At 43.3% G+C, this 21,138-nt stretch overlaps 1 protein-coding gene across 1 annotated transcript; it reads right to left on the reverse strand.

The window, feature by feature from the left end:
• Nucleotides 1-586: 586 nt before the first annotated feature.
• LOC310865905 (uncharacterized protein) lies at nucleotides 587-19,641 on the reverse strand (the record flags this gene model as incomplete). Its single annotated transcript, XM_083775108.1, has 15 exons — nucleotides 587-1,131; nucleotides 2,627-2,688; nucleotides 6,350-6,508; nucleotides 6,936-7,109; nucleotides 7,891-8,064; nucleotides 9,136-10,975; nucleotides 13,387-13,431; nucleotides 13,647-13,932; nucleotides 14,028-14,080; nucleotides 15,781-15,873; nucleotides 16,341-16,433; nucleotides 16,957-17,049; nucleotides 17,929-18,021; nucleotides 18,489-18,581; nucleotides 19,314-19,641. 15 exons carry the CDS (start codon nucleotides 19,639-19,641, stop codon nucleotides 587-589), a joined length of 4,131 nt encoding a protein of 1,376 aa, XP_083631234.1.
• Nucleotides 19,642-21,138: the final 1,497 nt, after the last annotated feature.

Consider the following 21,138-nt stretch of genomic DNA (forward strand, 5'->3'; position numbering starts at 1 on the left):
AGAATGGGGTTAATCAGACCAGTGTGTGTGTCCAGTGGAAACCTCGTATGAATCTGATCTCAGGTCAGAATGGGGTTAATCAGACCAGTGTGTGTGTGTCCAGTGGAAACCTCGTATGAATCTGATCTCAGGTCAGAACTTCTTTGAGTCTCTGTTTGTAACGTGGGACCAGGTGGGCTGCGTTATGACCGGAGCTCCATTTTAGGGTCCTTTATGTTTCCTTAATGTTCAGTGGCTACCGTACGCCTCCTTTATGTTTCCTTAATGTTCAGTGGCTACCGTACGCCTCCTTTATGTTTCCTTAATGTTCAGTGGCTACCGTACGCCTCCTTTATGTTTCCAGAGCATAAATCAAGAGTCTTTTCACGTCTTGTTGGGCATGTCACGTATTGGTAGAAATTGGGCAGTGTCTGTTTAAGGGGACATCCGTTGAAGTCCCCCAGTATGAACTTGGGCGAGTCAGGAGAGATATTCTCCTGTTTGGATATTGTCTCATATATCATGACATCATCATGATGATGATGATGATGATGATGTCACATGTGGAGTAACCATGGCGACCTGATGTGACCGTCGCATAGAGACTCTATCTCTGCTCACACAGAAACGCTGAGGAGCCAGGCCACAAGTAGAACCCAACACATAGCGGTTCAGTGGACGTGGTCTGGAAGGTGTGCAGGTGGGTCAGAGTGTCCTCTGAGGACACCTCATAGAAGGACAGAGTCTCAGTGGGACGGTCCACATACAGTGCTACTCTCCAGACCCCGTTGGAGCGTCCGGAGGGGACGGGGAGGACAGTCACCTTCCCATTGTGGAGGACACCGTAACGGTCATCATCACACAGCAGACTCCAGGACATGGTGCCTCCAAGGTCACAGTCATCACCACGTCCTTTCCTGCTGATCCTTCTGTCAGTCCCTGCTATCAGAACCCCTCCACTGACCTCTACCTCAGAGTAGCAGCGTTCGCTCACACTCTCTGCACTCAGAACCTGACGCCGGAGATCAAACCTCTGAGGATGATCAGGATACTGATGACTCTGTCCCTCCACCCATGTGACCTTCCTGTTGTCCTCAGACAGAGTGAGGTCACAGTGTGCTGTGTTTGGGTCCAGAGTGAGACGCTGGGAATCTGATGAGAAAACAACACAGTAAACATTAAATACATTATTTACTGACTGACTGACACACACACACACACACACGAAGATGTGCACGGGTGCACGCACGTACACACAAACACACACGAATATGTGCACGGACACATGCACGTACACACACACACACACGCACAAAATATGTGCACAGGCACACGCACGTAGATGCACGTACACACACACACATGAAGATGTGCACAGGCACACGCACTCACTCGAAGATGTGCACAGGCACATGCACGTACACACACACATATGCACGTTGTGGCGTCTCACCACGGTGCCACCAGACCAGTGTTGTTTTCGTCGACTAAAACTAAGACGAAAAATGTTCGTCGACTACCTTTTTTCACTGACAAAAACTAAATGGAAACTAAATGAAAACTAAGCTATGGTGACTAAAACTGAGACTAAATATACTGACAATTTCGTTGACAAATAAAAACTAGACTAAAATGTTAGGAAGGGACTAGTGGACAAGAGATCCAGTATAAGTCATTTTACACTTGGTTGCATGCTGAAAGTGTAAAAACACGGCATCAAGACCCGCCAAAATACATTTCAGTCGACTAAATCACCTGTAGATTTAGTCGACTAAAATCTTATGACATTTAGTCGACTAAAACTAGACTAACACTAAGACATTCCAGGTGACTAAACTGTGACTAAAACTAAATGAAGTTTCAGTCCAAAGACTATGACTAAAACTAAAATAGAAATCTGCTGCCAAAAACAACACTGCACCAGACTAATGGGCGCCAAACACCGGCCTCGCCGACGGACGTGTCATAGATCCTGCACGCACACACACACGCCTAATGCACGTACACACACACAGTCACACACACATGAAGATGTGCACAGGCACACGCACGTACACACACACGCCTAATGCACGTACACACACACAGTCACACACACACATGAAGATGTGCACAGGCACACGCACGTACACACACACAGTCACACACACATGAAGATGTGCACAGGCACACGCACGTACACACACAGTCACACACACATGAAGATGTGCACAGGCACACGCACGTACACACACAGTCACACACACATGAAGATGTGCACAGGCACACGCACGTACACACACACACATGAAGATGTGCACAGGCGTGCGCGCACACACACACACACACACACCCACACACACACAAAGATGTGCACAGGCAAACACGAAGATGTGCACGGGCACGTACACACACAGACATGAAGATGTGCACAGGCACACGCACGTACACGCACAAATATGAGCACGGACAGATATGATTATTATGGGGGGTCCCCAGTTCAGATATGATTATTGTGGGGGGTCCCCACAGACAGACAGGCAGGCAGGCAGGCAGGCAGGCAGGCAGACAGACAGACAGACAGACAGACAGACAGACAGACAGACAGACAGACAGACAGACAGACAGACAGACAGACAGACAGACAGACAGACAGACAGACACTCACATCTTGAAAGGAGTCGAGGATTAATCCAGTGATCTATCCAGTGTTGTCCTCCATGATTCACACTGTAGGAAGAAATGATGAAACATTTCTATTACCATTGAATGATACAGAGAGTATGAACATGCATCACTTCATTAAGACTCTTCAGCTCACATTCACCATTAAACATTTATTGAATAAAGCAGTGGTTCTCAACCAGTGGTCCGGGGACCACGAGTGGTCCTTAACCCATTTAGACCCGAGATCACATTCTAAAAATGTCTTCTAAGTTCTACATCCTGACAGTTTTCTGAAAAAGCTATGTTTCTATGTCAGTCGTTTTTCAAAAATAGCAGACCTACAAGCTCATAGCGCGCCACTCGGTGGCGCGCTATGAGCTTGAAGATCTGCTATTTTCAATAGCTAAAGCATAGCATGACGCTAACACCAAAAGGGCGCGAACCCCTTTTGGTGTTAAGCATTATGTTATACTTTAGCTATTGAAAAATAGCAGATCTACGAGCTTGTAGATCTTCTATCTTTGTGAAAATGTGGTGCAAATCTTTGAATATATAATCTGTCAGAGCGAACGTTTTTAACTCAAATCTTTGCTTCTGGGCCAATTTCATATACTTTTTGGGGTACTTGATATGAAATAGTTTGAGCACCACTGATATACTGTAGAAATATAGGTTTTTCAGAAAACTGTCATGAGTTACAAGACATTTTCTTAATTTCGACGTCAGGCCTAAATGGGTTAAGGGGGCTCCAGGTGGTCCAATCCAATCCACTTTATTTATGAAGCACATTTGTATACAACAAGGTTGGAACAAAGTGCTGTACACAAAGAAATACTAAAATATCAAAGAAAAAACAACAGTACATAAACAGGGCAACATAAGGACACAATGCAGTGGAAGCAGCAACTCTTAACCCATTCTGACCTGAGATCAGATTCATACGAGGTTTCCGCCGGACACACACTGGTCTGATGAACCCATTCTGACCTGAGATCAGATTCTAAAAAAAAATATGTTTTTTTTTCTTTTTTCAAAAATAGCAGACCTACAAGCTCGTATCGCGCCACTCGGTGGCGCGATATGAGCTTGTAGATCTGCTGTTTTTCAATAGCTAAAGCATAACATGATGCCGACACCAAAATGGGTGCCCGGTCAGAATGCCAAGGAGTACAAGTGAGTTTTCAGACGTGATTTAAACACAGACAAGGACTGAGAAGCTCTGCCATGAGGTGGAAGTTCATTCCACAGTGTAGACGCTACAACGGGAAATGACCTATTCCCCCCCCCGGGCGGGATTTCAGCTTTGATTTAGGGATCTTGAGAAGTGACTGGTCAGTCGACCTCAGGGCCCTTGTCGATACTTTGGGAGCTACAAGTTCCGATATATAGACTGGTGCCAACTAAATGATGGAGAGTTGGTAACAAAGTGGACCCTTACAGATCTTTAACTCTAGAGACCCTCCCGGGTGCATTTGGTTTCATTTTACGCTCTCAAGAGTTAAATTACTGCATTAAGTCTGTCAAGAACCCACAGAATGATCTGTATTTGGCTGCGGACCCCCATCTGAAAATATGTTGTTTTAGGGTTACCACAGAAGCAAAGATTTGAGTGAAAATGTTCGTTCTGAAATAATATATATATTCAAAGATTTTGTGCCGCATTCTAATGATTTTAAAAATAGCAAAAAAATAAAAGCAAAAATAGCTCATATAGTGCGGCACTATAGCCGCGCTATGAGCTTGTAGATCTGCTAATTTTCAATAGGTAAAGTATAACAATGCTTAAAACACCAACAGGGATACTTTTAATTGGTTTCATATTTGTAAAGCCCACACACAGACGTACACAGTGTTCAATAGCACTGATGTATTGCAGAAAAAAGAAAAACAGAGATAGGTTTGCATCCGACATACTAAAATATGAGTCAATCTAATTTCGCCTTCACACCAGAAAGCATTACTGCGATTAAAACCAATCCTGATGCATTGTCGGAAAGTGCGCTTCGTTTGGCAGGTGTGAAGCCTCATTCGAATCCTAATCAAAGAACCGCATTCTACTCCGCCAAAAAACGGGGGTTTCTCTTCGCTTCCAATCGCACTTGATTTCGATTCGGTGCAGGTGGGAATGCAATCACATCAAATAAAGGAAATGAAGCAGACAATGTGGCGGATGAATGAGGAGTAAAGTTGGAGACGGAGAAGGGATATTTTACGCAGCGAGATGTCCCGTTACCGTGAATAGACGTGATCGAATGAGGAGGCCGAAAATATGGGCAGATGAGCACATTAACCCATTCTGACCTGAGATCAGATTCAAAAAATGTCTTCTACATCCTGACAGTTTTCATTCTGACCTGAGATCAGATAAAAAAAAATGTCTTCTATGTCAATCACTCTTCGATTTTTCAAAAATAGCAGACCTACAAGCTCGTAGCGCGCCACTCGGTGGCGCGCTATGAGCTTGTAGATCTGCTATTTTTCAATAGCTAAAGCACGACATGAGTTTTCATTCTGACCTGAGATCAGATAAAAAAATAATGTCTTCTATGTCAGTCGTTCTTCGATTTTTCAAAAATAGCAGACCTACAAGCTCGTAGCGCGCCACTCGGTGGCGCGCTATGAGCTTGTAGATCTGCTATTTTTCAATAGCTAAAGCACGACATGATGCTAACACCAAAATGGGTTCCCGCCCAAAATGGGTTAAGGAAACGCATAAAAACACCGCAGTGTACAGAGTAGTCTGTCTGTCTGTCTGTAAACATGGAGGGCTGTCACAGTGTGCGGGGATCCAAGTGCTGGAGACTTTCTTCATATTGTTTAAATATAAATACTGCAAAATTAAACACATGCTTAAGCATGATCTATAAACTGTATAGCTAACATGGCATGTGCAGAGTAGCATACTAATTTAATATGATGATCGGATAGCCTAATCTATAAGTACAGATTGTAAACTAATTAAGGATCACTTTGCGCCATCTCCATGTGCCTCGGCCATGTGCCCGCAAAATAACAGTCAGTTTGTGGCGCGCGCACGCACACAGACACACAGACAGTTAGTCCATTCCCCGACGACTTCTCTGCCCATTCGCAGCGACTCTACCAGGGTTATTTAATCCATTAATAAAATGTGCCCAGCGATTTATAAACACGGAGCACTTTTACCGACGGACCGGATGTTGCTGTAGCAGCTAAATGTAGCCAAAACACTCTAAACACGATTCTATCGCGACTAGCGACTGGACAGCGGGGGCCCGTCTAACACATAATCTTTTCTTAGAATTAGACGGAATGATTTAGATCGCGAGTTAGAGTATGTTGCGCAACATAGAGGATTGCGCAACAAGCGCTCCTAGGCTGTAGAGCGATGCGACCGGTTTTGAGATCATTAATCTCTGTCGTTTTTATCAATCTCCGTCTCAAGCACCAGACCGTACGAAGTACCGGGACGGAAATCTCCGTCAAGACTGATTGGAGCAGAGTGGATTCAGAGGCGGGTTTACTTGGCCAGTAGAAAACAGCAACATGCAAGTGTCTCAGACTCTCAACCTTTCAAACTTCACCGTGCATTGTGTAAATCTCACGTTAATTAAATTAACGCCCTTAAAAGGAATGTGTGTTGACGCGCGATTAACATGTTACTAATACTTTGACAGCCTTAGAAAAGATAAAATAAAAACGTATTTTAAACCAAGATGGATGGACACAGTCCAAGTCGACTCACTTGACAGTCTCCAGTCCAGCAGAGAGCAGCGTCTGCTCAGCATCTCCTCCTGGGTGGTTACGGCTGAGGTCCACATGCTTCAGATGGGAGGAGGGGTTGAGGGCTACAGCTGAAGCCAGAGAAGAACAGCCTTTCTCTGTGATCGCACAGCCTGACAACCTGCAGAGATATCCACACTTTAACAAACTGCTGTTGATGCTCCAGTACAGAGAAAACTCTATTTACCTCAGAGTCTGCAGTACAGATCCACACAGAATAAAACTCTATTTACCTCAGAGTCTGCAGTACAGATCCACACAGAATAAAACTCTATTTACCTCAGAGTCTGCAGTACAGATCCACGCAGAATAAAACTCTATTTACCTCAGAGTCTGCAGTACAGATCCACACAGAATAAAACTCTATTTACCTCAGAGTCTGCAGTACAGATCCACACAGAATAAAACTCTATTTACCTCAGAGTCTGCAGTACAGATCCACACAGAATAAAACTCTATTTACCTCAGAGTCTGCAGTACAGATCCACACAGAATAAAACTCTATTTACCTCAGAGTCTGCAGTACAGATCCACACAGAATAATTTACCTCAGAGTCTGCAGGTGACAATGTGGACTCTTCACTCCGGCACATAGAAGCTCAATTCCAGAGTCCTGCAGGTTGTTCAAAGTCAGGTCTAATTCTCTCAAATGGGAAGGATTGGAGGCGAGAGCCGAGGCCAGAACTTCACAGCTTCTCTCCGACAACCAGCAGTTCTTCAGACTAAATGAAGAATACAACCAGACAGATGAGGAGGGGGAGAAAGAGAGAGAGAGAGAGAGAGAGAGAGATTTTAAGACGAATAAAATACATATTCCTGCCATACAATTTCCGTTGGCTCATGCAGCATAAGTTTTCCACATAAAATCCCCTCTCCCACTGGGTTTTTAGAACATTTTGTGCATTTTGATCAAACTGTCGGGGGCTGACCAGCCTGCGCCGGGGCTTACTGACATCTAGTTACGCCGCTGATACCAATTAAGAATTAACATTGATATAAATATCATTCAAAACTAGGGGATGACACTCTGACAGAACACATTTAACCACTCATAGTGTCATCAGAGGTGTTTAGTGTTTTAATCCATTCTGACCTGAGATCAGATTCTAAAAATGTCTTCTACATCCTGACAGTTTTCTGAAAAAGCTATGTTTCTATGTCAGTGGTTCTTCGATTTTTCAAAAATAGCAGACCTACAAGTTCATAGCGCGCCACAATGAACGCGCGCTATGAGCTTGTAGATCTGCTATTTTTCAATAGTTAAAGCATAACATAATGCTAACACCAAAAGGGGTTCCCGCCCAAAATGGGTTAAATGTAGTATCTCAGCATAAAGACTACATACATTAGTCACTGTATCTTATCAATATTAAGGTCAGTGTGAGTTACCATGATATCAAACCTTATCCACACTTCAAATAAAGTACCACCTCCATAATAACTGCATTATAATCACTTACTATAACAGAATGTAACCAAATAAAAATGGTAAATTAATCTGACCTGAGAATCTCCAGACAACAGTTTGGGCTCTTCAGTGCGGCACAGATGAGATCCACTCCGGAATCCTTCAAGACGTTTCCACTCAAGTCCAGTTCCCTCAAATGGGACGGATTGGAGCTGAGAGCTGAAGCCACAACTTCAATGTGTTCCTCCTTGAGGTCACAGTCAGCAAGTCTGTAATTACAGATTAAATGTAAAATCAGAGATGATCAAAACAGAACAGACGGCCCAGGCCGTAGCGTAACGGTCTGGGCACCGGACTGGTAATCCAGTCGCAGTGTGCCACGGGTTCGACTCCCGGACCCGACACGGCCTTTACTGCATGTCATCCCCCCATCTCTCTCCCGTTTCCTGTCAGCCTACTGTCTGTCCCTTCAAAAATCAATAAAAAAATAAAAACAGAACAGACCACGTTCACTGTCAAAGAGGTTCCCTGTGGAGCTGTCCGACATGTGTGTGTTTGGATACTTTTCTGGCCAATATATAAGCAAATAAGAGGCATATTGAATTTATATGTGCTCATACCTTTCCACTGTTTATTTGATTGGAATACAAACAATAAATAATGAAAATAACAACTCGCTGCTGTTGCTCCACTCTGACAGTGAAGTGAAGAAATGTTCTGTCAACAGATGAACAGCCTGTACGACCACATGACATTTGTTAAATATTTTGGTTTGCTTAACAAAGTCCTCTGTGAACGCTAAGCAGACCTAATGCAACAATGCAAACATTTGGTACTTGATCCAGACCTTGTAAGCAAACGTTAGGTGTGAAAGGAACCTAAAAGATCTTCAATCTAGTTCTTCAGACATTAGCAGGATGTCAGTAAGAACAGAGAAGTGGAAGATAGATGGAAATCATGGAACTTACATTTAAATGTATTAAGTAACGTTTGAACGTAATGACCAAGCTCATTGTTTAAAAGACCATCCTCTGTACACCCCTTCACTATAATGGTACGGTCCATTTCTCATTTGGTATAGTCTGTTTTCATTGTAGAATAACTAATGAGGACACTGGTAAATAGTACACACACACACACACACACACACACACACACACACACACACACACACACACACACACACACACACACACACAATGAATGAATCATTCATTCATTCATAAATATGAAGTGAGTCTCACTGAACTGAAATAATGTTCTCATTTGTCATAATGACAATGTGTACATTGTCTGCTCGAAAGCTGCTCTAACATGATTATATTCTTATAAGTACTAACCTGGCCGTTTTGCAGTTCCTCACAGCTGGGACCAGTCTCCGTCGCCCCGCGTTGTCTGTGTTGTATTTCTGCACGTCCAACTCCTCCAGAACCTGCTCTGACATCACCAGCATGGAGGCCAGAGCTGAACACTGGGGCACAGAGAGTTCCTTCCCTGAGCTGTTCTCTGACTCCAGGTACTGTTGGATCCCCCGACTGACTGACGGGTCGTTCATCTCCATCAGACAGTGGAAGATGTTGATACATCTGTCAGGAGAGGCATCATCATCATCCATGTCCTTCAGGTTGTCGATGGCTCTCTGGATCTCCTCTTGACGGTTCTCTGTCTGACCCAGAAGACCTCCTAACAGACTCTGGTTGGACTGCAGTGAGAGACCATGAAGGAAACGGACAAAGAGGTCCAGGTGACCACTCTCACTCTTCAGGGTTTTCTTCATAACAGCCTTCAGGAAGTCAGACAGGGAAATGTCACTGTTGTCACCATCATCTCCCAGGAATGTCTTCAGGACCTCCGTGTTCTTCTGTGTGAAACAGTGGAACAGGTAGACTGCAGCCAGAAACTCCTGGATGCTCAGATGAACGAAGCAGTAGACAGTTTGTTTGAAGAAGAAGTCGTCTTCTTTGAAGAAGGTTGTGCAAAAGCCCGATATCAAGTCCTTGATCACATCAAGACCACACGCTTTCAGGTCTTTCTCATCGAAAATGATTCGTCCTTTGTCCAGTTGGACAAACGCCAGCTTTCCCAGCTTCAGAAGAACGTCTCCTGCATCCTTTATGAGCTTCTCTTTGTCTTCATCGTTTAGTGTAGGATCCTTCATCTTCTCCCGCAGTGTCTCACCCATCAGGAAGCGGCAGAACAGCTCAACCAGGGTTTTGGGCAGCTTTGTCATCCCCGTGTTCTGCACAACGGTAGCAAGGATCCAACAGAAGACTGGGATTTCACACATGGTGAGGAGGATCTTTAATTTCTGGATGTGTGAGAAGATTGAGCTGGCCTGGTTCTCATCACTGATGCTCTTCATGAAGAACTTCTGGAAGAAGTCCTTCTTCTGGTCATCTTCAATGAAGCCTCGTACTTCTGTCATCCTGTTAACAAACGCCTTAGGAATCTGTTTGACTGCTGCAGGTCGGGAGGTTATCCAGATGCGAGCAGAGGGGAGCAGCTCTCCCTTGATGAGGTTTACAAGCAGATGTTCCACTGGGTACGAATCCACCACATTCACGAGGCCAAAATCTGTTTTGAAATCGAACTGGAAATTTTCTTCATCATATCCATCCATAACAATCATGACTTTGAAGGGGCTCTTGTTGTAGCTTACTGACTTCTGCAACACCTTGAAGATGTCATTAAGAACTTCTTCCTCAATGAATCTGGTTTCCTTGATGCAGTGGTGAATTAGCTGTGCCAAAGTAAATTTCTTTCCCTTGAGCAGATTTAACTGGCGGAACTTGAGTGGGAACACGAGGTGTGGACCTTGGCCGAAACGTTTCTTGGCCCAGTCAGACAGATACTTTAGTACGAGGAACGTTTTGCCAATTCCTGCACAGCCAGTGGTCAATGCTGATCTTATGACTCTTCCAGAAGGGTCTTCGTGAATTTCTTCAGGTTGGATTTGTGTTCCATGTCCTGGCTTCTTCATCTCCATCTGTCTGACCTCATGGTGGCTGTGGATTTCTGTGTCTTTGATGTCTAGATTGTGGAGCGGGATGAAGACCGTTTCAACCTCAACCTCAGACTCTGTGCCCAATTTGACAAAAGTACTGCAGCTACTGCTCATGTTGTCCTTAAGCTGGTCTTCATAGTAAGTAATGGGAAGCCCTGATGTTTCCACCAACGGACCTGAGAGAGAGAGAGAGAGAGAGAGAGAGAGAGATAGAGAATGTGTACCTGTTACCAATAACAGAAATGGAGTTGGAACAACAGATGTTCAGGAGGCGGAGGAACACACCTCCACGCCATCCTCCGCCCTCCACACCGATCTACCCGAGCCTACTTATACCCGCCCCAGACAACCCAGCATCCTCTCTGCTTTTGGTATCCCGCCACCATCCCCATCACCACCACCACAGGACCAGCAGCATCTCCACTCTGCTCCATCTCTCCTCCCTTCCTCACAGTTCCCACGGGGGGATCACGCCTCCACGTGTACCGCGGGCTGACCGCCACACGACCCCCTCCCCAAAGACACCCCCCGGAACCCACGCCCCGCTACCCCCACTCTCCACCTCATCATGTCATTCCTTCATTCAATAAAACCTTTAAACCTTCCACAATGGTGTGTTCATTCCAGTGAATAGAACATTTTCCACTCCAGTCATTGTCATTGTGGACTAGTTATGACAATATAGAGATGACAACTTAAGCCCAACACACACCGGCTCCGTCCGACGTGGCGCGACGCGTTGCCGGCTGCCGCGCAGCGCTGCCTGGAAAATAGAACTGGTTCTATCGGCGCGTCAGGCGAGGCGCCAGCGCGCGTCGGACGCCACCGGTGTGCAATATGGGTTTTTTTGGGCCCAATGACAGCGCCACAACAGGCCATTATATGAACTTTCAGGAAGTCCCGATTTCCTTAGTGGCTTCACAGAATATCTGTCTGACTGCCCCCCTGGTTGGGACGCTCGTGTTGCAGTCTCTCACAGGCACAGATCGACTTTTTACGGGGACAGGTTTTAGTTGGGTCGGTCGATCCCTGTGGGAGACGGCAGCACGTATTGTTCTAGTGCCTGGAGAATGGACAGGCATAGCAGCGAGTAGCTCTGGTTCATAGCCCACCTCCTGTCCCTTATTATCGTAAAGTCGGGTAGTGTACACTGTTTATCCCATGTGTCTGACTCTGTGTTGACTGTGTACGTCGCCTCGGCTAAAAACACAAGGGAAGCCTGTCTTATGTTTCGCCGTACGACCTGTTGCATCAGCATGCTAAAGAAAATAGCTGATCTGCAAGCTCACAATGTCGCCTCGGCAACACGTTGTGAGCTAGTAGTCTATTTTCAGCACGCGTAAAAATGGAGGACGAGACGTTCAGAAACCTTTGCCTTCACAGTACACAAGCTGGCTGTCACAAGTTGAAAAGAGATGTGGCCCATATGACGAGACATCATCAAAATGGAAAACGATTAGGCCTACAGATTCAGTGGCATTTCACATTGCATGGGTGGAGGAAGAGTGGGCACCTAAACGTTAAATTGGCTATTTTTTTTAAAGAGTTAATTTGGACGTATTGTAAACGTTTTCACTTGTTTAATCCCAAAGGGGATTTATCTTTCTTTGTTTAAAAGGATCCCTGGTCAGACAAATATGCCTTAAAACACTATACCCTCTATATCTAAAAAATAAAAACACCTTAAATATGTTTTATTTCTTTCATAAATAGAGAATCTTAGGAACTGCTCCTGTCCAAGTTGAGGATGTCATATGACATACTGTATGTCCATGTGTGGTCCAGCCCCAGGGAATGTATGGAATGCACATGTTATAAAAAAGTATTTAAATATTGCTTTGATGCTCATATTATTCTTAGGCAGTATTAAGTTGTTTTATTAGCATATGCATTCCATAGGGCTGGACTAGCTCTGGTCCATAGCCTTACTGCTTCTGTCTGCGCAGGGCAGATAGAAGCAGTAAGGCTATGGACCAGAGCTAGGGCTGGACCACACATGGACATATCATCAACCTGCGATGGGTGCAGAAAGATTCTCTCTTTATGAAAGAAATAAAATGTTGATGGTGTTTTAAAATAAAAAATGTATTCATAGAGGGCAAGTATAATGTTTTAAGGCACATGTCTTATTAGCCAGGGATCCTTAAGGTTTGGAATTTATTCCAATAGGAAAATTCACATCGAAATCGAAATCGAGGTTTCAGAGAAAATAATCTAGGTTATTTTTTTAGGCAAAGTCGTGCAGCCCTAACAGATGGTATTAGTAGTAGTAAATGGAGGCTATAAACACAGTGTACAGATGGTATTAGTAGTAGTAAATGGAGGCTATAAACACAGTGTACAGGACTATTCTCAGAGGCTCTCTCTATGATTGCTGGCAATTAATCCTTCTACTAAACAGTTAGGAATCCTAAGCTAAGTATGTCCTTCTAGAAGTATTGTTAGTGAACACAACTATAATAAATATCTTTGTCCAACTGTGAGGCACGCACGCGCACACACACACACACACACACACACACACACACACACACACTCACACACACACACACACACACACACACACACACACACACACACAACTTACCTCTCAGTTTGGCAGCGCTCTCTCGTCTTGCCTTCTCTTCTAAAGCTGAGATGTGAGACAGTGATTGGTCAGAGTGGAGACACATCATCATATTGGGTCTGTGTGTGTGTGTGTGTGTGTGTGTGTGTGTGTGTGTGTGTTACATTAGACATTAAGATAAACTTTTCATGCTTTCAATGAATTATGCAGTCAAACGAAGTAGACGTTACATCCACCTGGCACAACAAATACAATTAACCACCTTTTCTTTACTTTCTTACCTGGCAGCGCAGCAGAAGGGTTCCATTCCTTGAGTTGTGGATACGTGTCGAGAATCTCTGGATCTTTGAGAAGTGTAAGGAACTGAGATGATGTTCCCTCTCCTCCACTAATCACTGTATCAATAAGCTCAATACAAACATCTTCTGGCTGCGCTATATTCTTCAGTCTTAAATAAACTCTGGCATCAATAATTCCCTCACACTGAGCATGCTGTAGAATGTGGAGATCTGATCTGAGCCACTTGATCAGTTCCACCTTGTTGGCCACCAATATGTCCACAGAGCCCTATAGAAATGAGTAGCAGGTATTATTATTTTCAATATGCAAATTAATTGTATTAATGAACCTTATTTTGAGCTGCTATTTGCCAGTAAACCAACCTGTAGAGGATCTACGTGAGAGGAAGCCATGGTCTTCTCTGGATGAGGCACAGCTGTTGAACAAAGAAGAAATGTAACCTTTTCTCATTGGAGGGAGTGTAAACTCCACCTCATTGGACAGAACTCACTGGTCCTCATTCACAACGGCGTGTACGCTCATAACGTGACGCTACGTGAGCGGAGCGTGAGAGGACAGGCATTTACGTGGATTCTCACATTGCGTGGGAATTCATGGCCATCTCCGTGAACTTGACGGTGACGTTGGTTGGTCGGAAACTCTGCACATAGCTACGCCAGCTCTCATGGTAGTGTAAAGGCCATACGCTTGCGTAGAAGGCTTTAGTCTTCATGCTGAATCAATAAAAAGTTCCCAAATCTCAGCTAAAATATGTAGGCATGTGTCCCCAACATTGGTCAGCACATAAAAAATGTATATATCCTATATAAAAGCCAAGTATCACTTGTGTATGCCTACTGTATATGCATGCATTCTAGAGGCAAGTTTGCCTAGAGTCCAATACAGAATCTGCCCCCAAGCCCGACACCTTTTAGCTCTAATGCTGGTTCACAGACATGCCGGTCTGACAGACAGCAGTCCACATTGTGGCATCAGCACGTGCAATTCAGCCAGTCATAGTTTTAAGCCAGCTCACCTTAATTTATTATAATATGGGCAACTGTAGCTGTGTAGGCTGTAGGCTACTACATTGATCTCATCATGAGATCAATCAAGTTTGGTGCCAAATGTCCCGCGAATCATTTTAATATGACATCATGAAATGAACCTGCACTTACTGACAAAGAGGATCTGACAAAGAGGATATCGGCTACCCGCCGTATATGGTTGACATTTTAAATAGCTATATGCCTACGTTTCCATGATCAGAACAAATCCATTTGTTCACTGAATCCTGCAGGCTATGATGACGTATTTCGATATTTCCTGTTGCCTTATATGGTGTGGAATGGATGTGGATGTTCCATCTAACCAGGCGACACCAGGCGAATCGCTTGGGAAAAATGCGGAAAGGATAAACTCGACGATCCGCAAAAATGAAGTGATTACACCAGCTTCTCTGAATAACACGGGACCTAAGCGTAGGTTGAGAGGACGGATTAATACGATATCATTACGCATCTGTTTACGCATCATTTCCACTGTGGCGTATTTCACAAGATGGAAGAAGAGGACATTCCAAAAGTGCTTGGTTTAAATATTTGATGTCTTTATAAATATAATTTCTTATTATGATCAACTTTCCCTCACAAACGTTACGCCTCCTGTCCCCTACAAATCTTATGTCGTCACATAGCTGTATAGAAGTGTTGTCATTATTTGTCCCAGGACCCAACGGCAACGCTAACATCGAGGGGGACAAAACCTCCATAACCAAACACTGTTTCATCAGGCTATCTTTATGGAATAAAGATAGCCTGATGAAGGCCGCATAGGCCGAAACGTTGATATTTCCCTAAGAATAAAAGTTGGTCACTGCATTTGAAGACAGTGTGCGGTTGTTTTCCTTGTTCACTATGAATATTGAAAAAACGGTCGGGCAGTTACAGTAGGTAATACTAACAAACATCACACCATCCTGGCTGCTCTTTGGGTTGTTCCTAAGTAGGGGTGGACGATAATGCTTCATGCTGGTCTGATGTCACAGTTATTGTTGAGTTAGAAAAGACAACAGAATTGTATAAGAAACCTGCTGTTTAGTAATCAGTTTTACATCTATTCATAGTTTCAGCTCACCTTCAGCTTTAGAGACTCCTCCACTTGTTGACGTTGAACTTGACATTGTTGGGTCAGCGCCTGTAGCTTTATGCTGGTCTGATGTCACAGCTACTGTTGAGTTAGAAAAGACAACAGAATTGTGTAAGAAACCTTCTGTTTAACAGTGTTAAATAGCTCTATATTGTGACAGTAATAATTGCTATAGAATGTGTTCAGTAACAGTGTTAAATAGCTATATATTGTGACAGTAATCATTGCTATAGAGTGTGTTCAGTAACAGTGTTAAATAGCTCTATATTGTGACAGTAATCATTGCTATAGAGTGTGTTCAGTAACATTGTTAAATAGCTCTATATTGTGACAGTAATCATTGCTATAGAGTGTGTGTTCAGTAACAGTCTTAAATAGCTCTATATTGTGACAGTAATAATTGATTTAGAGAACAACATGACAGATTGCAATGTGTTGTGAGCTGGTAAATCTGCTATTTGTGTATAATGTTTTCCTCAGAATAGGGAAGCTGGGGTTCAAATGGTTAATCAGTTTATTGAAGACATCTATTCATAGTTTCAGCTCACCTTCCGCTTTAGAGACTCCTTCACTTGTTGACGTTGAACTTGACATTGTTGGGTCAGCGCCTGTAGCTTCAGGCTGGTCTGATGTCACAGCTACTGTTGAGTTAGAAAAGACAACTGAATTGTATAAGAAACCTGCTGTTTAACAGTGTTAAATAGCTCTATATTGTGACAGTAATCATTGCTATAGAGTGTGTGTTCAGTAACAGTGTTAAATAGCTCCATATTGTGACAGTAATCATTGCTATAGAGTGTGTGTTTAGTAACAGTGTTAAATAGCTCTATATTGTGACAGTAATCATTGCTATAGAGTGTGTTCAGTAACAGTGTTAAATAGCTCTATATTGTGACAGTAATCATTGCTATAGTGTGTGTTCAGTAACATTGTTAAATAGCTCTATATTGTGACAGTAATCATTGCTATAGAGTGTGTGTTCAGTAACAGTCTTAAATAGCTCTATATTGTGACAGTAATAATTGATTTAGAGAACAACATGACAGATTGCAATGTGTTGTGAGCTTGTAAATCTGCTATTTGTGTATAATGTTTTCCTCAGAATAGGGAAGCTGGGGTTCAAGTGGTTAATAAGTTTTACATCTATTCATAGTTTCAGCTCACCTTCAGCTTTAGAGACTCCTCCACTTGTTGACGTTGAACTTGACATTGTTGGGTCAGCACCTGTAGCTTTATGCTGGTCTGATGTCACAGCTACTGTTGAGTTAGAAAAGACAACAGCATTGTGTACGAAACCTTCTGTTTAACAGTGTTAAATAGCTCTATATTGTGACAGTAATCATTGCTATAGTGTGTGTTTAGTAACAGTGTTAAATAGCTCCATATTGTGACAGTAATCATTGCTATAGAGTGTGTTCAGTAACAGTGTTAAATAGCTCTATATTGTGACAGTAATCATTGCTATAGTGTGTGTTTAGTAACAGTGTTAAATAGCTCCATATTGTGACAGTAATCATTGCTATAGAGTGTGTGTTCAGTAACAGTGTTAAATAGCTCTATATTGTGACAGTAATCATTGCTATAGAGTGTGTTCAGTAACAGTGTTAAATAGCTCTATACTGTGAAAGTAATCATTGCTATAGAGTGTGTTCAGTAACAGTGTTAAATAGCTCTATACTGTGACAGTAATCATTGCTATATAGTGTGTGTTCAGTAACAGTGTTAAATAGCTCTATATTGTGACAGTAATCATTGCTATAGTGTGTGTGTTCAGTAACAGTGTTAAATAGCTCTATATTGTGACAGTAATCATTGCTATAGAGTGTGTTCAGTAACAGTGTTAAATAGCTCTATACTGTGACAGTAATCATTGCTATATAGTGTGTGTTCAGTAACAGTGTTAAATAGCTCTATATTGTGACAGTAATCATTGCTATAGTGTGTGTGTTCAGTAACAGTGTTAAATAGCTCTATATTGTGACAGTAATCATTGCTTTAGAGAACAACATGACACATTGCAATGTGTTGAGCTTGTAAATCTGCTATTTGTGTATAATGTTTTCCTAAGAATAGGGAAGCTGGGGTTCAAATGGTTAATCAGTTTATTGAAGACTTCTATTCATAGTTTCAGCTCACCTTCCGCTTTAGAGACTCCTCCACTTGTTGACGTTGAACTTGACATTGTTGGGTCAGTGCCTGTAGCTTCATGCTGGTCTGATGTCACAGCTACTGTTGAGTTAGAAAAGACAACAGAATTGTGTAAGAAACCTTCTGTTTAACAGTGTTAAATAGCTCTATATTGTGACAGTAATCATTGCTATAGTGTGTGTGTTTAGTAACAGTGTTAAATAGCTCTATATTGTGACAGTAATCATTGCTATAGTGTGTGTTCAGTAACAGTGTTAAATAGCTCTATATTGTGACAGTAATCATTGCTATAGAGTGTGTTCAGTAACAGTGTTAAATAGCTCTATACTGTGACAGTAATCATTGCTATATAGTGTGTGTTCAGTAACAGTGTTAAATAGCTCTATATTGTGACAGTAATCATTGCTTTAGAGAACAACATGACACATTGCAATGTGTTGAGCTTGTAAATCTGCTATTTGTGTATAATGTTCTCCTAAGAATAGGGAAGCTGGGGTTCAAATGGTTAATCAGTTTATTGAAGACTTCTATTCATAGTTTCAGCTCACCTTCCGCTTTAGAAACTCCTCCACTTGTTGACGTTGAACTTGACATTGTTGGGTGAGCGCCTGTAGCTTCATGCTGGTCTGATGTCACAGCTACTGTTGAGTTAGAAAAGACAACAGCATTGTATAAGAAACCTGCTGTTACCAGGCAGTAATTAACTATTATCTGGCTATTAAACTGATGTTAAGTTATTACATTAATCTTTAGCAAGGTAATGAACTGTTATTGCAGCAGGGAAGAATGTACTAGTAGGTCAAGCGAGTACTCAAGTTCAAATGTTTCCAGAAAGCAAACATTATATTTGATTATTTCCTTGCTGTCTAACCACAATCTCCCCTTTGAAGTGTCTAAACACATGCACTAGATGAGCGCACAATCTCCCCTTTAAAGTGTCTAAACACATGCACTAGATGAGCACACAATCTCCCCTTTGAAGTGTCTAAACACATGCACTAGATGAGCACACAATCTCCCCTTTGAAGTGTCTAAACACATGCACAACATGAGCGCACAATCTCCCCTTTGAAGTGTCTAAACACATGCACTAGATGAGCAACAATCTCCCCTTTGAAGTGTCTAAACACATGCACTAGAGGAGCACACAATCTCCCCTTTGAAGTTTCTAAACACATGCACTAGATGAGCGCACAATCTCCCCTTTGAAGTGTCTAAACACATGCACTAGATGAGCACACAATCTCCCCTTTGAAGTGTCTAAACACATGCACTAGATGAGCGCACAATCTCCCCTTTGAACCGTCTCTCATGTAAGACACTACAAAGAATTCCTCCTTTGGCCAGGGATAGACCGTATGAGGTTCACCTACCTTTGGCCATGTGTGGTAACCTGTGCAGTAGATCATTCCTGTGGATCTTCTTCAGAACATTCACCATGATCTGAGGAGCATGACCGGGGTAGCTCAGCACCATCAGATGAGCGATGCTCTTCTTGTTGTTCTTCTCAAGAAAGCACTGTGGGATTAGAACGTCTGGGGTTGGAAGCGGTGGGAGAGGAACGAGGCCTTCAAAGATATCAGAGAGAGGAACGAGGCCTTCAAAGATATCAGGGTGATGCAAGTGAACCTTGAAGTCCTCGAACTCCCTGGCTTTCAGCTCCTTCAGAGTCTTCAAGATGAGTTCCTCAAGTAAATCCATGGTTGGTTCCTGGGGCAAACGGAGAGAGGATGTTAACATCTCAGCTTTGTTCTCTAATGCCGTGTTCACAATGAAAGACACAATACTCATATTTCTAGTCACTTGAATGAAGTTCATTCAATCACTGCACATGCTATGGGAACAGTACGGAATTCACACAGGGTGACGTGTCTAGTGCGGTAGTATAGTAGCATAGATGCATAGTTTGTATATGGTGCATGTAGCATGCTGCTTTCTGCTTGCTACTCTCTGCCGCAGCCAGCTATTAAGGGGCCACACTGCTGAGTGGGGAAGGGCCTAGAAAAGGTGGCCTAAAAGTTGTCCACTCAACATTGCCTGGAAGGATACTGCATCTATCGGGCCGTTCCGTTACCGCGGTCGAATTAAAAAACAAAACAGGAAATCATTAAAACTGGCAACATGGAATGTAAGGACTCTCCTGGACTCGTATGACAGCTCTGACAGACCTCATAGGAGAACAGCTCTGACAGACCTCATAGGAGAACAGCTCTGACAGACCTCATAGCAGAACAGCTCTGACAGACCTCATAGGAGAACAGCTCTGACAGACCTCATAGGAGAACAGCTCTGACAGACCTCATAGGAGAACAGCTCTGACAGACCTCATAGCAGAACAGCTCTGACAGACCTCATAGGAGAACAGCTCTGACAGACCTCATAGGAGAACAGCTCTGACAGACCTCATAGGAGAACAGCTCTGACAGACCTCATAGCAGAACAGCTCTGACAGACCTCATAGGAGAACAGCTCTGACAGACCTCATAGCAGAACAGCTCTGACAGACCTCATAGGAGAACAGCTCTGACAGACCTCATAGTAGAACAGCTCTGACAGACATCATAGCAGAACAGCTCTGACAGACCTCATAGGAGAACAGCTCTGACAGACCTCATAGCAGAACAGCTCTGACAGACCTCATAGGAGAACAGCTCTGACAGACCTCATAGTAGAACAGCTCTGACAGACATCATAGCAGAACAGCTCTGACAGACCTCATAGGAGAACAGCTCTGACAGACCTCATAGGAGAACAGCTCTGACAGACCTCATAGCAGAACAGCTCTGACAGACCTCATAGCAGAACAGCTCTGACAGACCTCATAGGAGAACAGCTCTGACAGACCTCATAGGAGAACAGCTCTGACAGACCTCATAGGAGAACAGCTCTGACAGACCTCATAGCAGAACAGCTCTGACAGACCTCATAGGAGAACAGCTCAGTGCATTATGCACCAGCCCTGCCATTTGATGGACAACCATAAGCAAAGCGTGTGTGTGTGAGTGTGTGTGTGTGTGTGTGTGTGTGTGTGTGTGTGTGTGTGTGTGTGTGTGTGTGTGTGTGTGTGTGTGTGTGTGTGTGTGTGTGTGTGTGTGTGTGTGTGTGTGTGTGTGTGCGCGCGTGCGTGTGCGTGTGCGTGTTCTAGTTGCCATGTATATTTCATAATCTTCATACATTTATTTGACATTGTAATGTATC

The sequence above is a fragment of the Protomyctophum parallelum genome (assembly GCF_964188405.1).
Source record: "Protomyctophum parallelum genome assembly, chromosome: 10".
Taxonomy (NCBI): domain Eukaryota; kingdom Metazoa; phylum Chordata; class Actinopteri; order Myctophiformes; family Myctophidae; genus Protomyctophum; species Protomyctophum parallelum.